This window comes from Rissa tridactyla, chromosome 1, assembly GCF_028500815.1.
Source record: "Rissa tridactyla isolate bRisTri1 chromosome 1, bRisTri1.patW.cur.20221130, whole genome shotgun sequence".
In the NCBI taxonomy this organism is placed as follows: domain Eukaryota; kingdom Metazoa; phylum Chordata; class Aves; order Charadriiformes; family Laridae; genus Rissa; species Rissa tridactyla.
In genome coordinates this window covers 99,747,938-99,772,651 of record NC_071466.1, presented here as the reverse complement: position 1 = coordinate 99,772,651, position 24,714 = coordinate 99,747,938, and the positions used below count along the sequence as shown (strand labels likewise).

Here is a 24,714-nt window from a genome sequence, read left to right as displayed (position 1 = left end):
TCCTACATTAGAATAGAATAGAACAGAATGGAATGGAATGCAATGCAATGGAACGGAACATTTCAGTTGGAAGGAACCTACAACAATCACGTAGTCCAACTGCCTGACCAATTCAGAGCTGATCAAGAGTTAAAGCATGTTCTTAAGGGCTTTCTCCAAATGCCTCTTAAACACTGACAGGCTTGGGGCACTGACCACCTCTCCAGAAAGCTTGTTCTAGTGTTTGACCACCCTCTCAGTAAAGAAATGCTTCCTAATGTCCAGTCTATTCGTCCCCTGACGGATGCAGCTTTGAACCATTCCCATGCATCCTACCACTGGATTCCAGGGAGAAGAGCTCAGCACCCCCCTCTCCACTTCCCCTCCTCAGGAAGCTGTAGAGAGCAATGAGCTGGTCTCTCAGCCTCCTTTTCTCCAAACTAGGCAAGCCCAAAGTCCTCAGCTGCTCCTCACAGGATGTGCCTTCAAGCCTTTTCACCACCTTTGTTGCCCTCCTCTGGAAGCATTCAAGGACCTTCACACCTTCTTAAATGGTGGGGCCCAGGACTGTATACAGTTCTCCAGGTGAGGCCGCACCAATGCTGAATACAGCGGGATAATCTCCTCTTTTGACCGGCTGGTTATGCTGGGCTTGATGCACCCCAGGATGCGGTTTGCCCGCATAGTGTGAAACATGACGACCTGATTTAAATTCTGGCACAAAGCAAAAAAGCGCAGGCATAAAAAGATCAAAAAGGACGGAGAGACAGAATGAACAGCAAGGAGGTGGCAGTGTGAGTGCAAAGAGGGGAGGGAGTAAAGTTGCTTTCAGCTGCTTTAAAAATACCATGAGTTTTGAAAGTTCCTACTGGCTACAGTCACGGTGGTTTCTTTGGACATCAAAGCAAGCTTTTTTCTGCTAGCAAGTGAATGATGACAGTAATGTTAATTAACAATGGCTTTGTGGACTGCAGTTTTTTACAAGTTCATGGCATTTTAGAGTACTGGTGCAGAATTATCTCTGCCTTAATCTTTGAATTTGATAGTGTGGCAAATCGGCATATCAGAGTAGTTATATTGCTGCTCCAAGGGGAAATGGTTTGCACAATGTGTTACTCTTAAAAAAATTTCTTTTGAATGGCTTTCACAGCATTAGAAATCATTTCAGCCCCAGCGCTCCAAAACACCACGGGAAGTGGCAAAAAACTCAGTATTGACTGTGTGCAAAGCAAACAAAAGATACACTGCTTCCAGTTCTCCAGAAGAATCTAGTTTATGTTTACTATCATCAACTCCCAGTTGTCCTCTGGTGGTGCACCAGGGCTGTGGATGAGCCCTGTCTCCGGCACAGAAGCAGCTTGGGCCTGGCAAGGTTATTAGAGACATAGCACTGTGTACAGGCAGCTTATCTGGGATCCAAGCTAACCCTGGAGTAAAGTAGTTTAGCTGCTGTCGCAGCACGCTGAGCCTGAGTTAATGAACCTGGGGTGGTTTTCTGTTAACCGAGCCATATGTCTCTGCAGCCTGCTCTTGCTGCCAGCAGCACCGGCCAGAAACGCCTGTACAGCTCTGCTTGAAATTACACCAGAGACACTGACAGGGTATTTCAACATTTCTGCCCTCCACACCCTAGTGTACACAACTCACCACTTTTTTCCTTAACAGCAGAAATCACTTTTGCCCTAGATGACACACTGTGGACCATACAGTACTAAATCTAGGATAATCTTTGTTTACATACCCAAACTAAGGAGCCCAAAAATGGGCACAGCCCATAAGCAGAGGCCAGTTCTGCTACTGGTTACTTACCAGTTGAACCAACATACCTACAGGAAAGCCACAAGCTCCTATAAATCATGTTAGCATCCATACGATGATAATGATCAAGACAGACAAACCACCCCTCCCCAGTCCTCTACGTATCTATGCAGGTTAGCCTGCCATATTGCACACTCTTATTGAGTCCCAGAGTTGCAACAAGATAATGAATTATTGCTGCAAGACAAGGCCAGGAAAAGGGAAGAGGACAATAATTACAAGGCAGCAAGCTATGTCCAGAAGCTAGCATCTTCCCAGCTGTGCACTATTTCCACGGGGTTTCGAGTGTATCAGCTAAACCCCACTATGAAGCTTTATTTCTCATACGCAGTTCCAAAGCGTTTACACTCCCCGAGTTGCTAGGGAACCAGCAAAATTCCCTCCATCTCCTTCTAGAAGAGCAAGCGGTGCTTTTGCCTCTCAATATCTGTGTTCTCAAAGCAGAGCACATTAATCGTTCCCTCTTCCTCTCATTTTCAGGGAGCGGGCAGAGAGGCTTCCTATAAGATGAATCCTCTGTTGCGTGCATGGTATGCACATAAAGCCACCTCATCTCATGAGTTTTGAAGGTGGCCAAAATGATCTGCTCTATTGAAAAGCTTGGTTTGCACTACAAAACTGTACAGTAATAGCAAATTCTGAATGAGGTGTTCCTGCAATCTACAGTTTCCAGCACAGTTTTATTTATATAGGACATTGCACTGCAAAAAGTTCCAGAACTGCTATAAAAATAATTTGTTTTTAAAAAACAGTCAGCAGAAAGTTACAGGGGAATCATTTCCAATCAGGATGAGCAAAGCAGCATTATGCAAGAGTCTGGGGCAGAAACCTATTACATCTAACTGAAAAAAGGAGTACAGCAAGTAGGATATATTTATCCAAAAATAGTGCCTTGCCCAATTTAGCAGCCACAAGCTTCCACTAAAAAGACTCTTACGGAATTGTTAGTGACCATAAATAACAGAGCCTCAAATTTGTATTTCCGCTGACAAAATCTGAAATATGCTTGCTCATGCCTCAATCAGTGATGCAGGCGTGCTTGCACTTGAAGAAGTCTGAATACTTGCTAGGCAGGCTTGGGGCTTCTTTCTCAAACCAACAGTGAAACTTCACCAGGGAGTGACCTTTTCGGCTTCATTCTCCATTTGCAAGAGGTACTCCCTCCCCTACCCCAAGTGTCACTGTATTAGGGGGAAAAATCCCCAACAATACACCACCTTTGAGGAGAGTTTCCATACAGGAGGAGAGTTTCAGATAAATCAGAAAATTGCTCAGAAGTAAAGGGAAAGTAGCTGTAAAAATAAGGTAATACTGAACCAAACCAATGACATCGCTGGCAGTTAATGGAGAGTTGGATTTGAGCCCCCCATCTTGGGTACACACAAAGTGATAACTTTTAGAAATTAAAATTAAACTCCAGAAAATGACCAACCAACTTTATAAAGATGCTCATTGCAATTTGTTTTCAAAAGTGATGGATTTGTTTACAAGATCGAGATGTTGAAATACTCAAACCAAAACATACACAGTTTTGTAGAAGCATGACTAAGTCTGTTTCTCGGAGTAATGCAATTTCTTACATCTTGTTTTGAGACAAGGTTGTAACTCAGAACTTCCAAATGATTTCACGCAAAAGGGAAAAAAAAACAACAACCCTGCTTGAAAATGTGCAGCATTGCATGGGCTACGTTACCTGCAGCACTGTGATCAGTTAGGTTTACTGCGATGTTCTTTACCAGCAGTTTGAGTTCATGAGCCCTTGGAGGTTTAGGCGGACTAGTGCCCTGAGGGAGAAGGCTTATGTTCTGTACATTCTGTGAAAAGCAAGCACAACAAGAGGGATCACACGTATGCAAATACAAAATACTTTGAACTTCTGTCACATTGATATAGGGAAGCAGACGTGCGGTGGGGTGTAACATCAACAGACAGCCATAGAGGAATTATGACCACAAAGCCTTCACTGCCAAAGGCTATGTGGTTTTAAAGAATGTGTTCCAGTTGCTTCTGACCACCGAATGGTGTTAAACTTAGTCATTTGTGAGTCACGAATACATAATAAAAACACTAAGCAGAAGGCGACTTCTCAAAAGGTTTAGGTAGGAGTAAGACTTACCTGAACCTCCTTTATATCTGTAGGCCTCGTACTCAACACTACAGATGGAGAAACTGAGCTAAAGAGGTTCTTCAAAACACCTCTGAGCGTTTCAGATATTGCACATGTCCCTGCTGTCTGTCCCTAAGAGGAAACAAACAATCACGCTTCTCAAAACTCAGAAGAATAAAAGTCAAGGCAAAAATTAATTTGGTTTATCTAAACCACCAAAGCTACTGAACATTAACTTTGTCAGAGAGACATGGTGTCTGTTGCCAACAACAAAATGTAACAAGAGATCATGCAAATAATTATTTAAATTTCTATATTATGCATTAAAGGAGAACTAGAAATATACACTGAAAAAGTCACATGCTCTTCTGAGAGTTAGGAAGGCACAGCTATTAGCCACAAAACCAGAAGTTTCACTAACAGTTTATATCTTATGCTGGTGTTTTAAAGTTTTCGTACTGCTTTGCACCCCTCTGAGAGAGCAGATCAGGTCATCAGATAAGCAGATCGGCACTGTTCCACTAATTTAATGGGAGTTATGCCAGCTTGCAACAGCTGAGAAGAAGCTAATCCTGTGCTGCACTGAATAAATTACTATAGCATCTCTTGGAGGCCTTCAACCTTGCCGAAAAGTGCGCTGCATGGACAGATAGTCATGCTGCTCTGGGGGACTGACCCGTACGTTTGTCCATTCAGAAATCTCATGGCAATCTGTGCTTAACACCACTATCTCTGAGGGATGAGAACAGACCACAGATTTTGCTTACTCACGTAGCTTCACACGACTAATTATAAGGTGTATGAGGACGGTGAACCACCCCTGCCCTCCCAGTGCCCCTGGAGAAGCCTGCTTCCCATGCCATGCCACTCACAAAGTCTCTTCTGCTCAGTCACCTCCAGGGAGTGGATTTTAAATAAAGCTAGCACAGAAAGGGTAGTTTGATACCCAGGTGCTCTGCAGGTAGTCCAGGAGAAATCTCACTCAGTGAGGTTTATTTTCTAAAGACAATAGTGAAGTAGGAGACAAAGATCTGACTTAAACAATGGAGGACTCATCCATCTTTTCTTACCTGGTACTACACTTAAGAGACTTTACTATGACCAAACCAGGCTTTAAAAGACAGGGAACTGATTTACAGATGCAGATACAGAGTAGCTGGAGAATGCGATAATCACACAAAGCAGGAAAAAGGCACCCTTCCGCACTCTGCTGTCTGACGGGAGCACCCCTACAACTGGCATACCGAGGACAACAAAATGGGCCCTGCTGCAAAGACAAGGCACACTGATGACAAGGACGCCCAATTGGCACCAACCGGGAGATCAAGTCAGGGAGCGAAGGCTTAATCCTGGTGGACTGCCTTGATAACACGGCGTTACCCCAGCCACCCGAGCTGGTGCAGCCATGCGGCACGGCAAAGCTACCCGGCAGCACCAGCCCAAGCCTCAAAGAGCCACATCTCTGGGAACACAGTGCTCTGCCACCCCGGACACCCTGCCCCACGCTCCTCCGTCACCAAGAGATCTCGTCGCGAGAGGCAATCTGTCATTTCAAAAGCCTTGGGTCCTTTCTTGGGTGTGGGAGAATGATCCTGCAATGACTTCTGCACTCCCAAAGGTCTGCTTGCAGCTCGCACAACAGGTCAAACAGATTTGGAGTGACGGCCCTTTCCCAATTACCCAAGTGTTACAGAAACATTTAGGGTGCTTCATAAAAATCCCAGGAATGTTGCGCACAGAAATCCTGTTTCACTGCCTCCCCACCAAACCACCCTTTGATGACCTGTCATCAAGTCATGTATGTTCAAAACATACGACAGCAGCGTCCACCAGTCCCACAGAAACCCTGCTTTGTCCACTCCCTTGCAGATAATACCCTTTTAAAAATATTAATGAATAAGGCTCCCTAAAGCTTCGGTTTCAGTAGTTTCGTTATTTATGTTATTTAAGTAACCAGATAAATCATAGTTAGTTTCCACCGGTTTGGAGGTAATTTCCCTCCCCTGCCTTCATCTAAACACTGTTTGATGAAGAACAATGTCAAGTTGTAAAATCCCAGCCGCCCCTCGCTTTGCCATCAATCTAATCTGACATTTGTTATTTAACGGTAACAACAGCAACAACAGTTATTGGAGTTCTACTCATAGGTATTTTCTGATGTTTCCATGGTTATTTGGAAAGCCGTTTGGTTAGAGAGCCTCCTGCCAGCCCAACTTAATTTTTAGCCATCCTTATTTGGAAAGTAATGTTCCATCACAACATCCCCTACAAGGCAAGCCATGATGGCTTAAATGCCAACCAAAAAAGCTTGAGACAACACATTTCACTTTGGGTTTGATATGGGCTAGGGGTGTACAGTCAGCTACCGTGGCTAGCCTGGGGCACACCAGCACAAAAAGTCACAGTAGCAGCACAACCGCATGCAAACCCAAGCCTTGCCAGTCAGGCAGGTTGCCAAACGCAACTCAGGTTCATTCAGTTATTATCAACAGAAAAGAGGTTATCATACCCACCTTGTCTGACCGATGACAAAACCACTGCGTAGAAGATCTCAAGCAATTAAAGGTATTTATTTGTACACACAATATTGCTTCCAAAAGAGGAAAAAACAAGACACAAAAGCTGACATTTAAGTTCAGGAGCAGAAGCAATTTCCAAGATGTAGGTTGCTCACGGGTTTTAGCTCTTTGTTTATTGCCTCTTCTCTTCCCTAAGTGCTGATAGAAACTTCAAGGTGAAAATGAAGCCCTTAACTATTAAGAACTTAACAGGCCCATTTGAAAAACGGGGGCAAAGCGCAACAAGTTGCAAATCCTTTGCAACCCTAGACTCAGGCGTCTCTCAAAAAGCAGGTTGTGAACTCCAGTGACTGTACCAGACTCATCTGCATTTGCCAGGAAGTACTTAATGACCGTTCAAGATGTGGATAATCAGCACGCCACCCCAGCACGTGAGGGTCATTTACACTGCTATGTGTGCACAGTAAAATCTACATTAAAACGCACTTCAAAAGACTCATCTGTCTTAGTTACGAGTTTCACATTTTTGTGTACAAAAACTGTGGTAATAAATTATTACAATTCTAGGTCACTCAGCACAGGTCTTTAGAAGCAGCTCTACTACAAAATAAACCTATTTTTTAATGAGGCATTCGGTCAAAAAAAAACAAGTTCACAAAATACAAGCAAGCCTTCACCCAGTGTTGTAAGGAAAGGCCTAAGTCACGATGTTTGTGCCAAAAACATACTGTGAAGGGTCAAACACAGAAGAGAGTCTCAGTCATGAAGAAACTCTTTCAGGGGATGTCCCAGTAAAAAAACCCCACTGAATCAGTGTTTATATACTAAGATAAGGTGCAATTCCAAAAGCACCAAGATGTTTTTAGATCATCCATCATTTCCTTAAATAATTGTATTTTTTCCAGAGCTGTTTCTAAACTATTGTTGCCAGATTTCAAAACTGATTTAAGTTAAGGAAGGGACAACTTTGTAATTACTTTGATAGGAATACCATTACAATTGGGGTTTTTTATTATTTTAGAAGTGGTCTGAAAGAAGGTATTTAGGAACAGACATTTTTCACACCTTTGAATTTGGATGGAAAATGTTTGTGAAGTCATTTGTCTGTCAAATACAGACTTGATTTATCTTTAATGCTTCAGTAATCTTGAGAAATGCTCCCAGATTTCAGAGATGCAAGGTTTTGATGGACGAGCCATGGCAGATGTCACTGAAGCAGTTCAAGTCGGCACTGCCGAAAGGTGACTGCCCCACACTTCTACCAAAAGCAGCCAGCGGAAAGGAATGGGCGTTTTTGCTTCAGCTTTTCCAGCCTCACCTGATACCTTATCTCTATACACTTCTACTGCTAACCTACAGCATTACACTGCGTTTTGCACTGAAGGGATGGAGACCCATCTTCTCTACCATTACAACAAATAAAACTAACGGACTGACCTCCTGCACTGTTGGCTGGATTTCAAAGTTGGTTTCATTGGCGTTAATGAGGAGCCACTCAACTTTGACATCTTCTCCTTTGTCTTTCACATAGAGCTGAAGCTGTGGATAGGAAAACAGTTATTAGACAGTGTTCTGGTGTCCTGTAAAGAAATTGTAGGTCAAGCTCCATACTAATGCTCGCCAAAGGAGGAATGATACCAGTTTCTGAGTAAGTAAATTCAGAGTGATAGTCTAAGAAGGCAGAAGTTACTTAAGCTTTGATAGTTCACACCAGTCAAAAAAGGGTACTGTTGTTCTACACATCCAAGTAGTTTACCCAATATGTTATTTACCCACCGTCCCCTAAAGAGGCGGCTTAATTTATGAATTTATCACTTGCCCCAAAGGGAAACTGTAATATTATTAAACATGTTACCAAAATTAACAAGAGCTTGTATGCATTTTGCAAACAGGAGGTTCAGCTCAGCTGCAGGATGAGACGGAACAAAAGGAAGAAGAGAGAGTGTAACACTTAATACTTTACCTGCAAGTAAAGTGGAGACAATTTCACGCTGTATGACTGACTTTCTGCAGCCCCAGGCGAAGTATGTGAGACAGTGACAACAAATTTAACAGAATCACCCACAACATTGCAAGAAACAACCTAAAGAAATGAAAGGGGTGGGGGGAAACAAAGGAAGCGAAAAATACTTTAGTCTTCAGAAGAACGTTTGGTGAAGGCAAGAAAGGAACTAAGAAAAGGAAGGACTTTAAGCTACCAGAATCATGTTAAATCCCATAGGTGAGAGATTTCTAAACAATTTCATTAACTTCCCGACCTCCTTCTGTACATTCACTTCTAAAAACCGTAGTTCAAGCGTTCACTTCTGGACACAGAATGTAATACCTGGTAATCCTGGTATTTTCCAAAATTTCTTTTGTATTGTTATCCAATACGAAAGTTAACCCCTCACTTGACAAAGACTCCTTTGTGTTTCACGTATCTATACATTAAAAGCTCAAAGATCACAATTTTGCACAAGGGAGACAAAGAAGCTTGTTCTTCTTCCTCTTCTGCTCTGAACTGAGTAGCTTACCATAGGACAGCTGGTTTTAACAAACAATATTTGGTTTAATGTTGTCCTACAAATGTGAAACTTTGGCATAACCCTGCTGCTGCGGAGGAGGATTTTGTGTGAGTAATTAATTCCAGTTCCCAGTGGGGTGGGAAGGGGCAGGAGCCTTTAAAAGTTTATTCAAGTCTTTGACCAAACCAAGAAAGGCCCTGAAGTTTGGTGACGAAGCTAAACATTTGAGAAAACTTTGTATGCCACTTGACTGCAACAGACCTCGTTGAGTACACTCCCTCACTTTTATGAGCAGTAATTTAACTTGTTATCACGCTGAGTTTACAAACACTGAATGCTTTTTCCTCCCTCTCCTCTGCAAACCGACTGAGGTGCCAGAGCTGCTGCGCAAAATTCCTGGAGTGTGCAGAAAGCGCCTGGCGGCGCGGGAAAACCCAAGCACAGGTACAGAAGTCAGAAATCACTCATTACGCCAGGGAGAGAAGCTCGCTTCGCAAAGAGCTCTGCTGGTTGAAGACAGCTGCTTGTCACTGTCCCTCTGTGCTTACTGTCCCCACAGCTCCACTGTTGGAAAGGACATTTGAGCCCTCCTTAGATTGACTTGGGCAAAGCTAACCAGGTTAATGCCATGCGCAGACAAATAATTCGCTGCAAGATGTTTGAGGGAAACTCTCCATGTCTGCTATTAAATTATGTTTGCGCACTTATTGCCTCACTTATGGGCACTGAAATTGAAGCTGAAGGCTTTAAAATGAATCATGTAACTTCTGGAAGATCCTTATCAGTCTCTCCTTAAATATATTTCATCTCCCTGGGCTCTATAGCACACATTTTAAGAAGCACCAGAGCATTATGAAGGGCTTTAGAGCACTTCCATTAAGGTAGAGACTTAATTACAAAGGAGCAGGGGGAGGGGGTGGACGTGACAAATAAAAATCCCAACCACACCCACAAGCAACAAGATTTGCCTTTCCAGGTTTGTCTTCTGCAAATTAGAAGTGGACAAATCCGTTTCCCTCACCTCTCCCCTTCCCCAAAGTCTACGTTCCTTCAAAAATGATTTCCGACCCTTAATCCCATATACTCAGCACAAACACAGGTTATTATGATATAACGTAAAGGATTTTTAAGCATTTTTAATAGCTAACAAGACCGAAGAGCCTAACTGCTTATTTCACTTGCAGTCGACGTGAAACACAGAATGATTCCTTTCATTCACGAGGATGGATTGGCACGGTGTCTCTTTAAAGACTTCAAAAATGAACAGGTTCTTCCCACTTTTTCGAGGGCAGAGGAGGGAAAAGGACAGGTCTGAAGCAAAAGCTGCTGACACCTGCATGTTCTAAATGCAGTGGTTTATCATCCGAGCACATTTCATCCACAAATGCATAGGAAGTTCAGTGCATTCAGAACAAGTTGGACTTGCTGCACATGTGATGCGGAGCCATTTGTCTGGAATTTCTGGATGTCTAAGAGCCACGGTTGCCAGATACACAGTTGATTACTGCTTTAAAAAAAATTGTGGCAGGATAGTTGGTAGATGAGTTCATGTGACACTTTTTTCTTAATTGTGTTTACTTCTAAGTAAAGGATGGAAACAAACACTGCAGGTGGTGGAACTTTCACTCTTCTGTCTACACATTGTCAAGAGATGCTAAATCCACTTTTTTTTATATTTGTACCTTTAGTTTAGGAACCCAAACCAGTAAGGTTTGGGCTTTTAGTCTCCTCAATTAATTTTATGCCAAAGAAATCTACGAAGTCCTATTCCCCTTCTCCCCTCACTTCTAATAAAATAAATGTGGTCTTCAGATACAGAGGTCTGCTAATTTTTAATCTAATCGGAAAAAGGAGTGGTTCCACATTTGTTAACAGAAAATAATATGTCTTTACATGAGGTGAGTCCCTTTGTGCTGAGAGCAGGATGGATTATGGAGTCAGAATACTGAGGGAAGTAGAATTCTGGGCTAGAATTTGAAGAGAAAGTGATTCTGTTTTCATCTAAGATGCTGCCGCAAGTGGTGAGAAGTTGATTAAAGAGACTGCAACTGCCACTTCTCTTTTTAAGTGACATTCCTTTAGAAGTGTAGCGGATGATTTTGATAGACCAGAGCAGAAATATGTAGGCCATTTTCCACAGAACAGTCACATGAAGAAAAATACTGAAAAATACTGTGCTACACTCCTGTTCCTCCGTGCCCCCATCCAACCTGCTTCCTCAAATTCATTTTCTCTCCACAGATGAAGAGCGGGAGAAGGGAGGGTCAGGGGAGAGAAAGAGGATGGACAGATGTTCACAAGAAAACAGCAGCACCTGGACTGATGGGAAGGGAGTTTCTCTTCAATTATTTTCCTCACCTTTCTCTCCCACCCCTCCTTACCAGGGACATCCCCAGTTATCAACACTTTCTGTTTTGGAGTCTAGAAAACCTGTCACTTTTATAACAAACTGCTCTTTAAAAATTAAGCCCTTGCACCACCCAGCAGCTGTGGCCGGCTAATTCTGGACTCACAGAGGGGTCACACTCCAGCTCTCTTTTTTTCTCTTACATCTGGACAAGCAAGACCTCAAAAATTAGCAGGAATAGGGTTAGATGAAGTAGCAGCACAAAGAAAACAGGACTCTTCTACCAGCAGGACCAAGGTGGTTTCTCCCTCCAGCACCCCCAGAGCTCTAGCCTCCCCCAGCACAAATACCCCATCACCAGCCAAGGTCTCTCCGTGCACTTTGGGGATCTCCCATGGAAGGGGTTCCCAGCCCTTCCTCAGGTGCCATCACCGGCAACCCCCAAGTCAGGGTTATTCTTGCTTTCTCCTCAACACCTTCCAGCCTCCCCCCTCACCTGCCTCCATCCCTGACCGCACCAGCCCACAATGTGGGTGAGCTGCCGTGGCAAAACTCCTCAACCTGGCTGGGTTCTCGTCGCCATCTGCCCGACACCAGCACATAGATCCAATGAGCTGCAGATGCTGTAGCACACCTTGCTTATAAGTATCTAAAATCATTAGTACAATTACCCTAAAAAAATTCTCTTTCAGATAAACAGCTGCAGGAATGAAGGAGACTGAAAAAGCACTACAGCTGGAGTAAGACTGTGCTGGTTTTGGATGGGGTACAGTTAATTTTCTTCATAGTAGCTAGTATGTGGCTCTGTTTTGAATTTGTGCTGGAAAGAGCGCTGATAGTACAGGGATGTTTCAGCTATGGCTGAGCAGTGCTTACACAGCATCAAGGCCTTTTCTGCTCCTCACACCTCCCCAGCAGCAAGCAGGCTGGGGGTGCACAAACGTTGAGAGGGGACACAGCTGGGACAGCTGACCCCAACTGCCCAAAGGGATATGCCATGCCATATGAGACATCATGCTCAGTATACAAAGCCAGGGAAAGAGGAAGGAATGGGGGGATGTTTGGAGTAATGGCATTTGTCTCCCCAAGTAACCATTACGCGTGATGGAGCCCTGCTTTCCTGGAGATGGCTGAACGCCTGCCTGCCCATGGGAAGCAGGGAATGAATTCCTTGTTTTGCTTTGCTTGCATGTGTGGATTTTCCTCTACCTAGTAAACTGCCTTTATCTTAACCCACGAGTTTTCTCACTTTTACCCTTCTGATTCTCTCCCCCATCCCACTGAGGAGGGAGTGAGCGAGCGGCTGTGTGGTGCTTAGTTGCCAGCTGGGGTTAAACCATGACAGTCCTTTTCAAAGCACAGCAGCTATATTTTTCCAAGAAACTCAAGCGTCCAAACTTGTGTACCCACAGCTATTAAAGCCCTTTACCCTCCCCATCTATATCTCGACCTTTTCCCTTTGCGGTTCCTCTGGAGACAAAAATGCAGAATTTCAGCTTCTCTCTTTCCTGAAGTAGCAGCAGAAGCTACTTCATCTCAAGGAGCACCAGCGTGCCTCTGTTCCCCACACGTGGTGTCCTCTCACTTTGGAGTGTCAGTTTTGGCACTGGCATCCCATCGATTCCTGCATTACACGTGGCCTTTTCATTACTCCTCCCTCCCCTCTCCACATGCAGCAGCAGGTTCCCTCCCATGGCCAAGGGAGAGTGAAGGGCCTTGACTTCAGGGGGAAGTTCTGACAGACACCCCTGCTGGGGAAGATCATCTTCACCTTCCCCAGGCCCTAACCGCATCACCTGCACATGTGGCATTACAGGCCTTGAATGCTTTTTTGTCTGGAAGGAAAACAGTTTTACTGCATTTGGTACTTATTTCCAGAAAGAGCAGGTTACTCAAGGTTGCTCAGTGGTACGTAAGTAATACAAACCTTTAACATTTTCTCAAGAAAATGCATATACACCATGACACAGCCATGCAGTGAAAGCTGCCTTGATCTCAACTGTAGGGACAAACACCCCATTAGATTTAGGACCCTCACCATTTCCCATGTTTGTTTTGGAGTACTACTCTGAGAAGGCGGCGGCTCTGGTTTTGGCACAGAAACCTTATCTTGTCTATGGCCACACAGTCAGTTTGTGTGCTCAGCTTAAAACCTAACCATAAAAAAATTTTCCAGTCAGAAACTTCTGCCTCTTTTACAGTCATAACACTCAGCTGTTCAGAAGTAGAATTAGCCCATCTTCCCTGGTTACCAAAGCCTATGCTGGAGGGGGTTTCTATAGCTTCTTCACCATTCTCTCTTTACCCAAGCAGTTTACCAAGTGACAGAGACAAACTGAAGAAGACAAATGCTACTTCTAACCCAGGCACAGTTAGGGACAGATTTTTAGAAGCCGTTATCAAAGCGAGTTTGCCTGCAACTTCAATGAGACAACCCCCAGCCAGTTTTCCAAAACGATGGTAAACACCAGGGTGAAGGCAGGGTGAGTGATGGAATGAGTGCAGGAGACAGAGAAGAGTTACCATGCCAGCAACAGAAACAAAGCAGAAACTGATAAAACAAGTGAATTTATCCATTCCTTTGAGACTGACAGACATACAAATTCAAAGAAGCAGAAAAAAGGGAAGGGGGGAATAAAACAAACAAGCAGGGAGTACAAAGAGACAGGACAAGAAGAATTTTCAATCCGCCTATCAAGTAAAGCAAATATCAAACGGTGTGAGGACAGGAAGCAGGACTTAAATTTAAGAAGGGGGAAAATAAATACATACCAGAAATAGACTTGCTAGTTTGGCCTCACAAACACACAAGTCTTTACAAACAATTTGGGAGACAGCATATCTGAAGACATGGAGACAAACGGAAGACGATAAAATGCAGGAGAGGTTTGCCAGTTTGTGCTACAGTAGCTTGGAGAGAGATTGGGTTGCAGAGATACAGGCACATCATGCCATAAGGGTGCCAAGGCATCCCTGGCCCCTGCGCTGGGCTGGTGCATGCGGCACAAGCCTATAGGAGGCCCGCACACATCTGCAGTAGCAGCTGGAAGACGGGCGGGCTACCTGACAGCGCCAAAACCAGTACTATCTCTGCTGACGCAAACAAATCCTCAACCTGATGTCTTCCTTTGACAAGGCACTCAGTTCTTAGGTAGGTTAGATCCATTATGTTGCCTTGTCCATTTTAGTAGAGTCACCCCACTGATAATTAAGCTTGTACTCCATCATTCCCATGTTAAGGCGAACAGGGATGTGTCTGAAAGGGAGAGGACTGTACAGTGAGCAAGGAGGTGAAAGCTGGAAGCAAGTCACAAAGCAGCCTCTGAGGCACCAACCCTGTTCCACTGTTAACGTCCAAAATCCCTCAGGAAAAAACTGAAAGAAAGCATGATGCTGAGGAAAGCAAACTGGGAAGCTGCAATATAGAGGAAGATTAGGACATCACATGGAAAAGCTGAAGAACCTTGAAGACTAGAAGAGAAATGCAATTCAAAATACAGAGCATGGGTGTATGAGAATGTTAACAGATACTACTCCTACAAAGGGCAGCTTATCACTGGGAGAACAGCAAAGGAAGAGAGACCTGTATGCATCAAGTCAGTCACAGCATGAAGCAGCCACAGGACAGGCAGACTGGAAGCCTAAAATGCATCAAGAAAGTACTTTCAGAGACAGAAGGAAGCAGTAATCTCCTTGCATGGTGAGGCCTCACCTGTACTACTGTGCGTCGCTTCAGCAATCAAGATCAATAAAATGGATTTAACTGGAGCTGCTGCAGAGAATAAGTGCACAGGAGTGACTTACGAGGCAGGACAACATAATGAAAGGAGACTTAAGTAACAACTTATTTAGTCAAGGTAAACAAAGACTGGAAGGAAATATAATTCCTTCACAGTGTATTTACTGACAGCAAGCACCATGGAAGAAAAGCAAATGCATTAAGGATGAAGTATTATATTAGCACAGAAATTAAAAAAAAAAAAAAAAGCAAAAAAGCTGCGTGGGCCACAATTCCACTTTGGCTTGTAAAAAAGCCCCAATCATTACAGCAGCGAAGCTCTAGGACAGCTTTTCAAGCAAAACAGGGAGTTAAAAGACAATAGGAACTGCACATGATGGTCAGGGCAGTCCACCCCACCAACAATAATCAGAAATAAACACACATACGTAACTAGGAGTCCCAGTTAGTACTGTAGGGGTGATGAGAAGAAACCAGTCTTTCCCGGAGCAGAAAGCAGTCTTTGCTGCACAATGTCTCTACCTGCTTCAGGGCAAGTGGAACTGGAAGCCCGAGTGCCCCAGCATGGCATGGACACAGGCTGCCAGCTGTCAGCAGGGTGGCTGCAAACAAAGTGATACAAAGATGAAGCTCCGACAGCCGTGTGGGTGCCTTTTCCGGCACGCTGCGCAGCTCATCAGAGAACAGGACCTCTCACAAGCATGCTAAACAGTGCTCCTTTCTCTCCACTATTTCCCCCAGCAAGATTCATCACACAAAAATTAGCATGAAACTCTCATATTTGCTGTTGTGATCCAAGACAGTCATTCCTTGTATAGCAACTGATTATCGCTCATTAAAGGAATGGTGCTCTGAGGGCATTTTCCCCCTTTCTATTTAAGCATGAAGCAGGAAAAGAAGGGAGACTTCTGTTGTAGTCTGCTCCATCTAAACCCTCTTGTGCCAAGTCCCCAACAAGACAATCATCATGTTGCCGCTGTTGTGAAGTTCAAAGCCTCTGGAAATAGACTGCAGTAATGGAAAGGTTGGCCGAATTAGCTAAGAATATTGCTAATGTTTACTTTATTATAACAAAACAACCAACACCACACAACGAAAATGGGCAACTTCATTCTATAAATTTAGGCTCCGGGCCAAAATTGGAGCGAAGGCGACGTATAAATAGAGGCTTTGTCAAGAAGCAGTGTGGTGTAACCTTCAACCACAGAGCAGCTCTGTCCCTGTCACAACGGCTTTGGCCAAGCTCACAGCCAGCAGCTACCCTAACCGTGTCTGCAGCACTGCACCGTCAAGCATACACCAGTTTTACAGCTTTCAGCTTCTTCAAGGCAAGGACAGTATGTATATACCTAAGGACTGCACGTGTCAGCACGTGTCCTGGTCATAAACAGGACTGTCTGCAGTAATATAATAATTACGGTCTGGCTGGCAATCCTGTATTGTTTTGGAGCAAGACTGCAAGAGAGCCTTCCCAGGCAGGAGGCTCGCTCCGAGCACCAGGCAGTGGTGCATCACCTGGGTGTGCTCCAAGGCCCAGCATTCAGGAGGACAGAGGACCACCCACCACAAAAGACAAACCGCAGGGCTCTATCAGCATACAGCTGCATTGAAGGTACCACACATCCCATGTTTACTGCTATTTTGATCTCTCACCCTCAATCCTCCACTTCCTTTGATGACCACAACCTCCCTAATGCACGGTCTGATACATATTTGAAGTGACATGCAATAAATCAAGCCCTGGCTGCTGAACCAAGGCACCTATACACTCCTGCCATACAGATCACAAGTAAAGCAGCATGTTGAACTGGGTGCAGGGAAATAAGTCTTGTGCCAGCTGATGCCTCAGGCAAGTGCACAGCTCTGTGGGATGCTACAACATTGATAAACATGCAGCATATGGTCACAAACTACATTCAGAGCCAGTCACACCAGCAGTGAGTTACAAACACGTATCAGAAGTTTGAGTTTGGACAAGCTGCAGAGAGAAACTTCAATTTCATATGCAAAGATTAAGAGTTTAAAGAGCAGGGGTCGGGGGAAGAAACCACCACAAAAAAACACCTTTGGACCCTTGGTATTACCTGAGGAATATTTAAGAGAGAGAATTACCATATGGGAGAACTCCTAAGGTGTTTAGAGAAAGGTATGCATTTAAGGAAGGAGGAAAAGTAGCTACCAGAGTGCCGCTCTAAGGTTATTATACATTAAAATCCAAATAAATATTCAGGTTGTACCTTAACTGAAGGAGTAAGAATAGTTCACAGATATTTTTCCAGCAGCTGTGCACAAGATTATGGAAATGGGTTTTGGGACAGTTCAGAACAACCCAGTTTACGTAAGCAAACCTGTTTTAATCCAATACATTTTTAAATGTGCTTATATTGGTTTAAGCTGCTGCGAAACCACATTAGATTGCTGGCTGTAGTGTAACAGCTCGATTAACGCACTGAAATGGCTCAACCCAAGGTCAGACAAGGACCAGAGACTGCACGAGGGAGGGTGCTGAATCGCAAAGCCACAGGTAGAGGAGAGCAAGAGAACAGCCACACAGCAGCCGGCAGCTCCCCAGGCTTTGGCTGCTTGCACTCACTACCTTCTACTGCCCAAGCTTAACCACAGCAGGTTAAGGTGCCCACAGGGCACCACGGGCACTAACTTACTTCACTGCTATAGCAGTCAGAATCTACATTTAAACAACACAGAAGTTAACTGAGGACTGCAGCAGAGATGTTCCCAGTGGTACAATGGGACTTCAGGGAAACCCAGCACTGCAGCGTTGTCCCCTGGTTCTGGCACACAGGCAAAACCAAAAGCGGGTTTTAGCCTTGAGACGCTGCTTTTATTGTCGTCCAGCCACAGGCAGTACTATGAGCACACAGCTGGCCCCATACACCCCTGCTGAACTTTGACACTGGCCAAGGGCTGCCAGCAGACCCAAACCTCCTGGCCATCCCCCATGCAAACACATTTTCAGCCCTGCCCACCTTCCGACAACTTTTCAGGTACTGCACTGCAAGTCACCTGTTTTTTGTGCTGTTAGTCGCTAGCTTTTTTTGGTAGCAGATCTCCCCCAGTTGCTAACCTCACACATTACATACAGCCACACCACTTTTAGACCTAGCAGCCCCCTCTCCTTACAATTTCCCATCATGGTGTCTTCCACTGGCACAGAACAACACTAGTGCCAACTCTACAGCCCAACTCCAGTCTCTCTTGCCCCACTGCTGGGGTAGGGACCACTGGTAGGAGGAAAGAAAAAAAATACCTAAAAGAAAAAAAAGAGAGAGAACAAGTGCACAAACAACTTCACATGTTGGCAATCCCCAGCTGCCACCAATCAGGGTGTGCCTAGAAGTTGTGTATCAGGCAGATAAGCATGCATGGTTTTCAAAGGAATCGTAGTAGAGCAGTTTAACATCTAAATCAGACAAGGAAACCAAAATAACAAAGCAAAACCAGAAGAAAAGCACTAGGCTAATTTGATGCAGATGCCTAAAGCTGAGCACCAGTTCAGATGTGACTAGTAGTTACAGTCACTAGGATGAAAATGCAGCATTGCTAATAAGCATACATACATTTTAACCCTGTTCTAAGAGTCACATTCTGCCTTATTTTAATTTCATATCCACTAAACACGGGGAAACCACTTCCCAGTATGTGGGGTGGGAGAGGAAGAAAGAGACCATTCGCTCCTCACCGAATACAGGATTCAGTAGGGCCAAGACTTCACCCTGAGGACTTTGCAGCTGTTCCTCTCATCCTTACCCAGCTACGACTTACGAAGCAAACCTGTAATCAGCCACGCAAACAGCAACAGGCAGACAAAGATGTTTTCCTGTCCCAGAGGAGAAGTGTCCCTTTCCTTCTTCATGAATTCCCCACCCCATGCTTCAGCAACAGGATGGGGAAGCATCCTAACGATGGTGAGGGTGGGGGGAGGAGGGCTGCAGTATGAGTTCATTGCAGGTGTACTTATAAACTTGGCATAACCCTGGTTATTGTTCATTCGGTAGAAGCCCTGGAGCACACTCTGCTCATGACTTGCAAAAGGAGTGAATCAATGTGAAGAGTTTGCACAGGTCCATTAGAGAGGCAGCCTTTTACCAGCCTCAACAAACTCAAGTCAAGGGAACAGAAGTACCGACAAATAAAACTCCCACTGATGCTAATAAAAAAAGTTAACAACAACTGGCCAAAATTACACCAGAACACAACCGAAGTTTACCTTCTCTTGAGCTGACTTTACAACACTAACAACTTGTTTAACTGCTAGCTCAAGTGGTTCTTGCGGGTCATCTTCCTCAAACGTAAGCAACTGTGAATCCTGAGAAAGAAGAAAACAAGAAGCATCGTCAGGTGATGAACCCATCGCTTGAAAACAAGTGATAAAAATGCACTGACAGCGAAGATCCTGGAATAACGAGACACAGAATTGCAAATGTATGTCAAAACTTGTATGTATTAATTGCGTGACACCTCACTACACAATACAGGGTAGAGCCAGAAAACCTATACTTAGGACATAACTATGAGCCTAATCATAACTCATCTTTCACTGCAGCAGAATAGCAAGGTACACGGCGCAGAGTGAAGCCCATGAGCAGTGGCAAAGTTCAGTGAAACCACCCTACGTGAGTAAGGATGAATCGGTGCTGTAGTTTTAAAAGGCGTTTTTGGTTTGGCCTAATAAAAAAAAGGGGGGGGGAAAAGGGGAAAAAAAAAAAAGGGGAAAAAAAAAAAGGTCATACAGCTGCACTAGGCTATGCCAAAACTATGAAAATCCAAGTATCATCCTGCAGAGGTGAGGAAAGAAGCCTTTCCCTCCCCAATCCTTCCTCATGTGTTGAAGGCAGGCAGTGATGACAGCTACTCAGTCTTCATATAGACAGCAAGGAAAAGACAGCGTATACCTGTTTTGGCAGTGAGGTCATACTTTCAGAGGCACCAGCACTCGCATTCTCCACCCACTACCCACAGCGAGCGGCCAGCGCTGCTTCCCTCGTCACCCGAGGTTGTTTTGCACGCAGGAATTTCATTAGCTGTGCGCCGCTGACATTGTTTTGGGAGCCTGACAGTGGGAGCAACGCCACGCTGCAGTGCCAGGCAGTGAACTCATGGCAAGAGATGGCTCCAGCTGCTCACTCCCCCCTCCCGTCAATGTGGCTTTGGACTCCAGTCAGGGATGGGAAGCTGACGCTTGTTTCTAGTTACTTTCAGTTCCTAGCACCTCTGCCCAAGATGTCTGGACTCTCCTCTTCCACAAGCGCAAGGCAAACCTTCGTTTCTTAGCACAATCCATGCGTTTCTCGACTGCACCGTGCAATTTGAAAGGGCAGACGAAGTATTTTCCTTCTGGTGCCCTAGCTTACAGTGATGTCTGGAAAGTGTCAAACTGCTTTTCTTATCTTTCACACACACACGCATCGCCCCGCTCCTCCTTCTCCCCCAGCCTGCCCCCCGGCATGTAAGAAGAAAGCATGCTGGGGCCAGCATGGAACCTCCTAGATCTAGGGAGAGGGCTGTGCACAAATTCGGAGACCTGGGTACATGCCGCTTACTAGATAGTCTAGCCGCAGCATTTGCCACTGACACGGCAAGGGGTCAGTCCTCAGGACTAGGGAATTAGGTTGCCGTGGCCTCACCTAACCTCCTCGCCTCTTAGACCAGGGCGCACTACTACAAACCAGTGAGGGGGATGTCACTCTGTGCCCTTTGCAGGAAGGGTAGGATGGGATGGGGTGCCACGCTTTCTGCATTTCTTACCTGACCCAGGTTAAAAGCAAACTGGCCAAAACCTGAGAAGCCCAACATCCTGCACCCACCTGGAAGACGCTACCCCTCAGCGTTACTCTGACACACACATGGGTCCGGCGTGGCCTAAGACAACACGAAGGAAGCCCAGCTCTGGGAGTTATTTGCCGAAGGACCGGCCGCAGGCCCCGTGCTGGCGCCCAGGCCAGGAAGTTTCCATTGTTTCCTCCTCCCCGCGCCCGAACAATGTTATCGGTGGCGGCGCAAGCCCCTGCCAGGGGCCACTGGGGACACGGCTTTCCTCCCTGTCCTTCCCTGCTCCCACGCGTGCGCCCACTCCATGCCCTGGGCTGGCTCCTTCCTGCAAGTGCCTGCCAAACAGCCTCTTCTACATATATAAACACATATATATGTACACATATGTATACATATATAGAGATAGACAGAATCATAGAATAGTTTGGGTTGGAAGGGACCTTAAAGATCACCTAGTTCCAGCTCCCCTGCCATGGGCAGGGACACTTCCCACTAGACCAGGCTGCTCAAAGCCCCATCCAGCCTGGCCTTGAACACTGCCAGGGATGGGGCATCCACAGCTTCTCTGGGCAACTCGTCCCAGTGCCTCACCACCCTCATAGTGAATTTTTTTTTCCTAAGATCTAATCTACCCTCTTCCAGTATCTATATACGTACACACACATCAATACGCATACCCAGACACACAGACGCGCACGGAGGGGCAGCAACACACCGGCGGGCACTGCCACAGCGTGCTGTCAGCACCCCGGTATGTCTTCGGAACGAGTCCCACCGTCCCTACCGCCGCCCCGGTCGGGGGCAGCCCCCGCCGGCACAGGAGCACACGCTGCCCTCTCCGCCCTGCCCTCGCCCCGTAGCAGAGGCGGAGGAGCCGCCGGCGGCGCCGCCCGGAGCTCCGCGGCCGGGCCCTTTGGCGGGGCGGCCCCGTCTCCCCCTTCCCAACCCTCCCGCCCGCCGCCCCTCACCTGCGTCCCCGGCACTCACCGCCCGCGCCGCCGCCTCGGCGCTGAGCGCCGCCACCCAGGCCCGCCGCCACTGCCGCCGCCAGCTGCCCAGCGACAGCGCCCAGGCCAGCACCGAGCCGCCCTCCTCCAGCAGCTCGTCCCGCCGCGGCGCCGGCGGCAGCAGCGAGGGGGGAGGCGGCGGCCGGCTCCGCCGCAGGGCCAGCAGGGCGTACTGCACCAGGTAGACGGCCAGAGTGGCCAGCGCCGCCACGAAGAGAGCGACCAGCGCGCACCAGCGCAGGTCGGCCAGCCCGCCCGCCAGCCACGCCATGGCTGACCATAATGGGAGCCGCGCTACAGGCCCCCACCAAGGCGCGCAGGGCGGCGGGGCCGGGCGGCGGCAGCAGCCGGCGCAGGGCCCGAGCCGGGAGAGGCGGCACGGCGTCCGGCCGCCTGCCCGGGGACGCGCCGCGCCGCGCCGCCCCGCCCGCCCACGGCGCAGTAACCGCCCGGCCCGCCCCTGCCGGCGGGGCGGCGAGAGGAGGCCCGGCCCCGGTCCGAGCTCCGGCCCCTGCTCAGCGCTGCTGGCGGGGCCGGGCCGCGCCGCGTATCGCCCCGCGGCGGAGCGGGTGAGGGGGAGCCAGGTGCCCCGGGCGGTGGCGGCGGCGGCGGCACCGGGAAGGTTCGGGGCTCGGGGGGCTGCCGGGGGCGCAGGCTGCGGCCGGGGGGGGTGGTTCGTGTAGGGCGCCCGGAGCCGGCGGTTCGCGGAGAAACGCTTTGCCGTATCGGGAGGTGCTGTGGGCAGAATGGGACGAGAAGCGTTTCCGAGGATGGGCAAAAAAGGGGGAGTTTCAGTACAGACCGGAGGCCCGGGAAAGACACAGGTGTCAAACTAATCGTTTTTGTTGTTTTTCATACAACAAAAGGTTTCCGCACACATCCGCGTTATTTAGTGGTGTCGTTTGCACACTAAGCAACAACTGTAAATGAAAAACCATGTGAACAGCCCCTCATGCCTTTGCACACAGCAGATAAACGTGTTAGTGTCTGCTTGCGGGCAGAGAGGGGGTTGGTTACAAAACAGGCCTTTTTCCCCCAAAAAAAGAAAGATCGTATAATCTTTGTGTTCAAGAGGCTGAGGCATACTCACCTAACGTGTGTCAGAATTACGGAGCCTGGTAGATAAAACTGCCACGCTGCCCCTCGGTCGCAAGTGCGTATTTCATGAAGGCACCCTTCACATAACAGGGCAACCGGCCATCCCACTCGGCCCTTCACAGCTAAGGAGATTACAAGACATTTTATTTTTTCCTCTGCTTCCCTTTTCTTCCTGGTGCCTGAGCATCTCCTCTGCCAAGGATGTCACACTTGCCAGAAGGAGGAAAAATTCAATTCTGTGTTTCATCGTGACCTGCGGCCTGGAGTGTAAATTCAGAACTCGGTACTTTCTGCAAACCGTGCTGAGTTGTTATCAGTAGGAGGTTTGCAATAAAGGGGAGGAAATTGTCTTTTGACAGTAAATAAAAGTTTAATAATTATTTATTTCTGTCACATTCATTTTTAGCACGTTCCTGTTTGGTTTTCAGAGCGCTACCTTATCAGCTCATCACTATTTGTGTCCTCATTTTTCTTCTGCTTTTCTCTGCCTGCTCTGTTTCTTTCATAGTGACTTTCTTTACCCTTGGCAGTTCCCAGCCAATGGACCTTGCTTGTATTTTTGTCCCAATCCACAAACTAAAACAACCAGCAATTAAGTCACTGAGATTGGTAGTGAAACGTCACTGTAAGTTCTTGCTCTGCTCAGGTTTAGGCTATCGCTACTGTAGCCTTAAAGGGCAGAAACATCTTGTCCTTGCTGGAAATTGGAATTCCAGAATATCAGAGTACGTGCTATAGATCACAGAGGGGAATTACCGGGGCTCCCGCCGTGCCTGGCTCTGGCGTGCCTCCTGAGGGAGCCGTGCAGATGGCCTTTGTGCTGTTGATCACCACCCTCTGGGTCTGGCCATTCAGATGGTTTTCAGTCCACCTCACTGTCTGCTCATCCAGCCCATACTTCATCAGATTCTCAATGAGGATCTTAACATGAGACAGTGTCAAAAGTCTAGGTAGACAATGTCCACTGCTATCCCCTCATCTACCAGGCCAGTAGCTTCATTGTAGAAGTTTATCAAGCTGGTCTAGCATAACTTCACTTGGGTGAATCCATGCTGACTATGCCTGATGACATTCTTGTTCTTCATGTGTCTGGAAATGGTCTCCAGGATTAGCTGCTCCATCACCTTCACGGGGATCAAGGTGAGGCTGACTGGTCCGTAGGTCCTGGCATCCTCCATCCTGCCTTTCTTGAAGTTAGGAGTGGCATTTGCTTTCCTCCATTGTTTCTTCTCTCAGTCACCATGGTCATTCAAAGATGATTAAGAGTGACTTTGTGATCACATCTGCCAGCTCCCTCAGCACTTGTGGGTGTATCCCATCAGGGCCTATGGACTTACATATGTCCAGTTTGCTTAAGTATTCCCTGACCTGACCCTCCTCCACCAAGAGCACAACTTCTTTGCTCCAGACTTTCACCTTGTTCTCTGGGGCCTGGGATTCCTGAAGGGTTGTTACATCAACATTTAATACAGTATTTTAGAATATGGGGGACAGGCTTCTGGGAGGAGGAACAGGCTGTTGCCTGAGAAACAATTTGATAATTTTGTGTTGTAAATACACCGTCCACATTTGCACCTATAAGCTGCAGACTTGACAGGACCAGAACATGGTTTTATCTGCTGTTGTTAGTTTACTGTATGGACGTAAGAAGAATGGGCTACTCAGAAGTCAAAGTATTTGCCTGGGACACAGGGAAATCCCGCCCTCCTTTCACCGACCAGCTGCCTTCTGCCCACCTGACTCCAGGCAGGTGATGCAGAGTACACATACGTGATACCAAGGAGCAAGCTTCCGAGATTTCCA

General features: G+C 46.7%; 1 protein-coding gene across 4 annotated transcripts in view; it reads right to left on the bottom strand.

Annotated features, from left to right (window-relative positions):
- C2CD2 (C2 calcium dependent domain containing 2) overlaps positions 1 to 22,202 on the bottom strand; it is a 41,381-nt gene extending 19,179 nt beyond the window's left edge. The window contains exons 1-6 of one of the 4 annotated variants that reach the window (XM_054183726.1): positions 21,794 to 22,202; positions 19,245 to 19,343; positions 8,387 to 8,506; positions 7,861 to 7,962; positions 3,914 to 4,036; positions 3,491 to 3,611 (exon numbers count right to left, since the gene is read on the bottom strand). In XM_054183726.1, the coding sequence (XP_054039701.1) occupies positions 3,491 to 3,611; positions 3,914 to 4,036; positions 7,861 to 7,962; positions 8,387 to 8,506; positions 19,245 to 19,343; positions 21,794 to 22,084 (856 nt within the window). In that variant the 5' untranslated portion in view covers positions 22,085 to 22,202. Of the gene's footprint in view, positions 1 to 3,490; positions 3,612 to 3,913; positions 4,037 to 7,860; positions 7,963 to 8,386; positions 8,507 to 19,244; positions 19,344 to 19,929; positions 20,439 to 21,793 lie in introns of those variants that run through there. The other 3 variants (XM_054183707.1, XM_054183735.1, XM_054183716.1) reach the window with 3 other exon arrangements.
- Positions 22,203 to 24,714: the final 2,512 nt, after the last annotated feature.